The sequence below is a fragment of the Carassius auratus genome, chromosome 30 (assembly GCF_003368295.1).
Source record: "Carassius auratus strain Wakin chromosome 30, ASM336829v1, whole genome shotgun sequence".
Taxonomy (NCBI): domain Eukaryota; kingdom Metazoa; phylum Chordata; class Actinopteri; order Cypriniformes; family Cyprinidae; genus Carassius; species Carassius auratus.
Genome location: NC_039272.1, coordinates 7,812,609 through 7,820,820, shown reverse-complemented (window position 1 = coordinate 7,820,820; position 8,212 = coordinate 7,812,609). Strand labels below are relative to the sequence as shown.

Sequence of the window (8,212 nt, the reverse complement as noted above, 5' to 3'; positions counted from 1 at the left end):
AATTAAACCAATTAAATCAATTATTTTTTTGCATAAATCTATTAAATCAACTTCAGTCCTGATTAAAACTACCAAATGTTTTAAAAAAATCCAAGAATTTAACTCTTTAATTGTCAAGTTCATAAATGATGTCACTGATTTGGGGGGGGGGGGGGAACACACAAAATGACTTTTAAATATAAAAGTTATTGTGGCTGGATTTTTTTTTAACTTTTTATAACAGTCTTGGGCATGTCAAAGATTAGTAGCTACATTGGCTTTGATAAATTTTTATTTTTTGTGCAACATTAGATTAAATTTTTTTTCTCCCTAATTAGTTGTTGGTGGCTGTTTTTGCCCCATTGACTTCCATTATAACTACATTTTTTGATTGCAAAGCCATGACACCATATAATCATGCATTCTTGATTGTTTGTGGTTTTCCCTTTTGGGAAGAGGTAAAATTTGTTATTTTTACAGTTGATCACTAGGTGGGACCAATAACCCTTTAGATAGGCCTGTGCAAAAAAAAGGCTTCATTTTAGATACCTTAAAGGGATAATTTGGTTATATTTGGAAGAATGACAGAATCAAACAGATCTCGGTCCACATTGACTTCCATACTAGGAAAAAATATATACTATGGTAGTCAATGGGGACCGAGATCTGTTTGGTTACAAACATTCTCCCAAATATCTTTGTGTTCAGCAGAACAAAGAAACTCATACAGGTTTGGAACAACTTGAGGGTGAGCAAACGATGATAGAATTTTCATTTTTGGTTGAACTATCCCTTTAAAGACATTGCTATTGCTACATTGCTATACCATTGCTACTCTTATGCTATGACTGCTCCACAGACTTCTTGTTGCAAATTTTGCTCACACACACACAGAAACCTGGACCTGGAGATGGACACACACACAAACCTGGAGATTGAAGTGGACAAAAACCAGCACACACCAACCTGAACCTGGAGATGATGATAATAATAATAATAATAATAATAATAATAATGTCTAGCCTGGTGGCTGTGATATATATATAAACCTACCAACATCCGTTACCATGATTTTTGGAATGACTGATTGCGAGAGGAAAAAAAAAGACGTTTTAGTCGCATAACATCGGTTAATGGAAACGCGGTCATTTCATTTTGTTTATCGATATTTAGAAATAAAAACACAAAAGTTTTGCACGAATCTGTAATGGAAACGCGACAGCGCTTAACATAGACTAACTTCTTAGAGTTAAGTTGAGCAAAAGTGTTCAGTACTAATAGGGCTGAACGATATGGACAAAATGTCATATCTCGATTTTCATGACATATCTAGATATAGATACAATACGATATCACTACGTGTTCTTTTGCTAAGCACGACCTGCACAACAGGTCACTCTGGTTTACATAGTCTATTCTGAATCCAAAATACTTCCAAATTATGGAAGATGATTATGTTTTGGCATCAAGTCAGATTCTGCACTGCCACCGGCTGCATTATCTCCAAAAAAAGTTTCGAAAATGAAAATAGGGAATCGATTTTAACCAAATATGTAAACGATTCATTTTAAAATAATTAAACAAGACCCATTAAACAAGACCCAGTGATGTCGAAAGCGACCTCTTATGCTGTGTTCACACCAAACGCAAATAGAGCGTCTGGCGTGAATGATTTCAATGTTAAGTCAATGTAAAGACGCGTTTACGCGCGTCTGGAGGTCTTGCTGCGAGGTAGATGCGAATTCGCCTTATTCGCACATCTAGTTACAGGAGATTCTGAGATATGAAAAGGACCATTGCAAGTTAACAGCGACCGGCTTTCGTGGTGGAAAATTGGCAGTAATAGCCCCACCTTGCGCAGCTGTACCCGAGTGTTCCTGGGACATCAGTGCAGTCGGAGTGAGTCTTCTCAACAGCTGGACTTACAGTGAATAAAAAACACTCTGCTCTGGACACATGGCCTGCTCTCAAGTCCATTTAAAGTTTAATTTTTTATTTAACAGTTGTTTAAAATGGATTGAATCATTATTTAAAATAATCTTGGAGATTTTTGAATTGCCTAAATCATAAATGCAGCCGGGTTCAAGACTGCAGTGATGTTCTTCTTTTGTTATGACAGCCTTCCCCTCTGCATATATATTTTTTCGAGAATGTTGCACTCCTGTTGCTGTATATTATTCTGCATGAAACTTCATGCCAATAAATAAGAAATATTGCTGACAACTGCTTAACTATAAAAATCTTTAGTGAGGGGCACACCTAATAAATACCCACAAAGCCAGTCACCAGAGAGTTGTCTGGGCAGTTCAAAAGATCTGAGAAGCTCCAAGCAGACAGCTGGAAAAGGTCAAGTGAACAATGCCTAACTATTATATTCAAAAATAAAAACCATAATGCATGTCATTACATTCCTGAGCATACCTTTAATGAAGTAAAAAGCCTTTCGGTGCGAAGAAGCTGGTCAGCAGAGAGTTGTCTGGGCAGTTCAAAAGATCAGAGAAGCTCCAAGCACGCAGCTGAAAAAGGTTAAATGAACAATGTCTTACTACCATATTCAAAAACAGTAACCATAATTCATGTCATTAGATTCCTGGGTGTACCTTCAATGAAGTAAAAAGACTTTTGGTGTAAGCAGAAGCCGTCTTTGGATGGTGTAAGAATACAGCGGGTTATAGTGGTTTAGTTCCTCAGGTTGTACCACAAGGAGATCAGCAGACAGTTGTCTGAACAGTTCAAAAGATCCAAGATGTTCCACGTACACAGCTGAAAAAGGTTCAACAACGAGCAATGCCTTGTTAGCCACTATGAGGAGTTTGACAATTTTCCCAAAATCTGGAAGTCCACTTGTGCTGCCAACTGAGACAAACATTCCTTCTGAATATGTTGTTCCATGTAGAGAAAGTGTTGTTGCCAGGGAAACCGATGCAACATCTTCATATTTCCTTTTAATTGCCTGCCTTAGGCCATGGTCCAATATATCAGGAGAAATAACAGAAACGCTCTTTACTTCAAGTTCTGACTTAAAAAGGCTGGGCATGTCAAGGTAGTAGCCAAATAGAAGTTGGTGCTTTGTGGCTAAAGTGAGTAATATGTTTTTAAAATTGTTGACATCACGGACAACTTTTTTAAAAAAGCTGTGTTTTCCCTCAAAGCGGATGGTCCAAAAGTTCAATAAAGGTCCAAAACAATGGATAAGTTTAGGATAATGTTCTACAAAGTGGTGTTTAGGTTTCAACTTGAAGTCAGGAAAAACCTCCAGCAACAGCAGCCTGTGATCAGAAATTTTTGACTCCAAAAAACACACAGATTCTTCAGTGAACGTAGGTGATGCCAGAAGTTCAACAATTACTTTTAAATCCAAAATGATACCCCAGGTTTTGTCATGTTCAGGAACCAAATGTCCAATCATGAAAGGAAGTAGTCTTAATAGTGTCCAATTTTCATGTCCATTTCCGCCAACTGACCCTTTTAATTTGAAAGTTTTTGGTATTTTCTGGGGTCGGTTAGTCTTATCGGAAAACTTGTAGGGAAAGTTTTGGATGATACCATTTAAATCATCAAGTGTGAAAAATCCTCTGTCAATCAAATCTGACAGACACAAACTGAGTTCTGCTGGGACAATGCCCTCAAAAACGTCATGTAAAACGTCAGGAGGAAAACCCGTCGATGAATGAAAATGTTCTAGTCTATTTAACACACAGCTGGCCTTTACACCTTCAACACTTTTTACAGTTTCATCTCTACTAAGGCACAAAACATTGTCATCATGGGAACGTTTAGTTCTAAGTGCAAATGATCCACTCTTCACTTGCACTGTTTGAATGTCCTTTCGACTTGCAAGACAAAATCTACAACATTTGTCAACAGAGAAGGATTCTTGGAAACCTGCTAGTGAGTGTGCCGCTAGATTATCTGCAGATACAAAAGCAATTGTTCCCTGAACATGTGCCCCTAGTTTTTCTATGTACAAACCTTGATTTTCAAGATGTTCAAGGTCTCTAAGCAGTGGTTCTAGAACAGCAGCATATCCATATGTTTTCAAGTCACTGCTGTAACATAATAGTCCAAGATTAATAGATGATAAAGATGATCTGTACTTAAGTGGTAGATTAGCCAGAACCCAATAGACAGCACAAATCTTGTGCTTTTTCCTTGACGTTCCTAAGGGGTTACAAATTTCAAAGTCATCAATATACAACCCTATCGCTATTCGTAACGCCTCTGCTGAGAAAAAGGGATTTTCCTTGAAATGCTGTCCATCAAGAAAACTTTCATACACTCCAGAGTTTAACCCAGAAAACTTCTCGGGTAAAATTTTGTCAAGAACATCATCTCTGTTTAACAACTCATTCAGTACAGGTAAAATTGGAACATATACCTTTTTTCTACCCTTTTCTGAATCTAAATTGTACTGAATAGGTTCAATAACCTTAAAATTTTCCCTAAAAAAAGAAGACCTCTTGTGGTCAGTGCCTAATGTACCAGATCTTGATAAGAAAGTAAGAGGGACTGTTTTGTCTAAAGTTTCTGTTATCAGTGTCAATGTTGATGGCTCTATATTAACATTGTGTTGCAGCAGTATTTGCTCAATTAACTTCTTGCTTAGTTCTCCTGTGAGGACACTGACTTCATAAAACCCATCAATTATTTCTTGAGTGGCTGACTTTGAAACATGCAATAGTGTTTGCATTCGCAAAAAAAGGGACGCCAGTTTTCGCTGCAAATGCACCTCATCATTGTCATCAACATTTTCTTCAAAATCAGATACAGACTCATCTGATCCAACTAGAGATGCACTACCTTGACTGTCCTCCTCGACCAAATTAGGACGATTCCCACAAAACAGTTCAGGTCGGAAGTCCTCTATGCTACCTGAACTGTGATAACGACTATGATGTGCGGTAAATGTGGAGTATATGTTAGAACGAAAGGAACACTGCCGATGAGGACATTTCACAGTTTCCTTATTTTTCAGATGGCAGCGTAAATGTGCCAAATACTGGCGAAGGTTGCAGGGTTCTGAAAAACTACACAAGTCACAAAGTATCTGAACAGTCAAGGGTGCTGATGAATTTTGTGATGGCCCATGCTGCCTCAATAAATGCCTTTTCAAATCAATTTGCTTTTTGAACGTACAAACACAGTCTTTATATAAACAAGGTAAGGGACAAAACCTGCTGAAATGTCCGTGCTTCAAAGTATAATGCCTTGTTATTGTGCGTTGATTTGAGGAACTATATGAGCAAAGCTTGCATGTCCATTTCATTGAAACGGTCACAATCCAGGGAAGAGGGAATCTATTTTCTGCAACAAAAAAAAAAAAAAAAAAAAACACACACACACACACACACACACACACACACAAAAACATGAATAGCGCATCAAGAAGAATCCTTTTCCTTTTTTACATACTTTTAATTCTTGATTGAGTATATTAAGTTATAATGTATAGCATATTAGGGCTGTCAAAATAATAATTTGAATATTGATCAAATTTTAAATAAAAATCAACATTTACAATCCACAATTTTAGGTGTGCGTTTACATACATACATATTAGGGCTGCTAGCCTGGTAATACCAGACTCTGCTACTTCACTTTGCTTCGTAGACAGAGTCTGGAATGGCATAATAGACCCCTTTTGCACGGACGTCAGAGGTATGTCACGGCGCTAGCTGGAGGCAAAACTAACGGAAAACTGGAGGCGGCTAATACAAACCAACACAGGGTCGGCTACTCAAGGAGCTTAAAATGTTGTCTTGTTGTGTTGTTGGTTGCCAGAATCGACGGAGAACATTTTGTATACATTTTTGTGATTAATTGTGACCGGAATTTAAGAACATGGTAAGAAAGAATAAATACAGAAAGTTTATAATTAATTTGCAGTCTTCAGAATTTTTATTTCTAGAAACTAATTACATCTTAATAATAATTTAACTGTAATTTCACTCTTTATTTAATCTAAGGATTTATACGCCCTCATTTTCTCTTTACTATAGACGCTCGGTTTCTCTATCAGGTAAGTGTAGATGTCAGGCCACTCAATCGGAGGTAATCCTGTCAGATCGTCCATCCAATGAGTGATTGTGTACGGGTCGACCAATCTGGTTCCGTCCGTTAAAGTTAACTTTTTCAAATAATTATCGCGGTCCCGGACAGTGAGTGACCTTAAATATTCAAATAAAGCAGATATATCCAGATTTTCTCCAGCCATTGTTAAAAAAACAAGCTAAGAAAACTCGCTAGCTACCGTTTGTTCAAGTGTTGAGGGGAATCTTTCTGCCTCCAGCTAAGCCCCGCCCACACAAATACGTCACATTGTTTACCAACTGTAAAAGGGTCTATAGAGAAGTGTTTTCTCTCTCGCTAGGGGGCGCTTGTCTGAAGTTTAAAATCATTGGTTACCCGTAAGCCAATCAGATACGTTTAGTTAGACGTATGTTATGCGCCTGTACAGCCGCATCAAAGCACAGACATCATGCATCGAACTCAAATCTATGATTGAACTTCCACTGTAAACCTGTTGTTAAACACTCTTCTTGTTCTGGCTTCAGTTTGAAAAAGAGTTGAATGTTCTCCATAACAGAGCGAATTGCATCCCGTGTCTCGTTTCCCATTTCCGCGGTCGTTTCGGTTTTCGATTTCTCTAACCTACAATGTAAAACTCGGCGCTTAGCATCTACGTCACGCCTCTCAGCCCGCCCTCTGTTCGTTGATTGGCCCGGCTGTTTCCAGACCGGTGGCAGAAAGCTCTGACGCTGTATCAGACTGAGTACAGAAGCGAAATGAAATTGAGCGGAAGTTAGGAAGTCTGACGTAGTCAGGCTATAGGGCTGCACGATATTGGGAAAAAAATGACATTGCGATATTTTATTTTTCTGCGATATATATTGCGATATGAAATCTATTTTTTTCTTACAAACAAAAATGGGGTGAGCACACATAAATTATCATTTTAAATGATTTAAACATCAGAGTATTATTTAAATTTAAGTAAATTATTTGTTTGTAACTTTAGGATATGGTTTGAATTGTTAAATTAACTAACATGAACTTACCACAAGCAATACTTTTGTTACTATATTTATTAATCTTTGTTGATCTTAGTTTATAAAAACACAGCGGTTCATTGTTTGGTAATGTTTCTTCATAGTGCATTAACTATGTTAACAAATCTGTATAACTTGATTTGAACAATGAAGGCTATAGCCTAAATGTTAATTCACAATGTTGTAGAAGTGCAGTTTAGTAATAGTAAATGTTAATGTAGTTAAATAGATTAATAAATAGAACATTATTGTAAAGCGTTACAGATTTTTTTATACACCAATTCAGACGTCTCGTGAGTTCAGTGTTGGACAGGTCAGGTGTTCAAACCATTCATTAAATTGAATCGGTTCAAAGGAATCATTAGGAATAAGGGTCTTATTTCGCTTATTAAACAATCTCATTTCTTAATAATATACCAGGGTTTCCCACACATTGATTTGTGGCGGGCCGCCACAACATCAAAACTGACCGCCACAAATAAATTTTGCATAAGGCATTGACTTCATTGAATAAACATGAGCACTGCACATTTTAAAATCAAAAACCGGTGTGGGTATTTTTATATCACTGTATTTCAGAAGGAAACCGATTTCAATTTAATTTAGCATGTATTGCTTGACAAGTGAGTATTTGTGAGCTCAACACTGCTTTACAGCAGCTTGCAAAGCACACAATATGAAATAATTATCTGGTGGAATGACTTTATTACTACATTTTTTATTGCTTTCCATGTTAAAGAACTTTCGGTTGTTTCTATGTTAATGTACTTTTAAAGTTTAAAAATCACATTAATAGTCTAATTTGTACATTATGAATGAATGATGATGCATTTATGCCATCACAAGGGTCCAGAAGTGAGTGTGTGTGTGAGAGTGAAAGAGAGACCTTTGCTCACTTAGCTTGAGAAAATCAAAATACACACCCCAGCTCTCAGAACTACATGGAGTAAACAAAAACAAAGTAAGTTTGTTTATGCACCTGCTGCCTTTTGATGGTGAGAAGTACGGACAGCCTGTGTGTGAAATGCTTGTCTTTTTTTGCTGGTACAGACAGCTTAAAACCTTAAAATTCTTCAGTGATACACTTTTACATTTTTTTCTGTAAAAAAAAAAAAAAAAAAAAATCTACTTTGCATCAAATTTATGAACAACTTCTGAACCAAACTGCAACAACTTCAAATAAA

At 37.0% G+C, this 8,212-nt stretch overlaps 1 protein-coding gene across 1 annotated transcript; it reads right to left on the bottom strand.

Annotated features, from left to right (window-relative positions):
- Nucleotides 1–2,423: 2,423 nt before the first annotated feature.
- On the bottom strand, nt 2,424–5,313 carry LOC113050008 (uncharacterized). Its single transcript, XM_026212729.1, has 2 exons — nt 2,580–5,313; nt 2,424–2,495 (listed from the first exon to the last, which is right to left on the bottom strand). Exon 1 carries the CDS (start codon nt 5,243–5,245, stop codon nt 2,582–2,584), a length of 2,664 nt encoding a protein of 887 aa, XP_026068514.1. The 5' UTR covers nt 5,246–5,313; the 3' UTR covers nt 2,424–2,495; nt 2,580–2,581.
- Nucleotides 5,314–8,212: the final 2,899 nt, after the last annotated feature.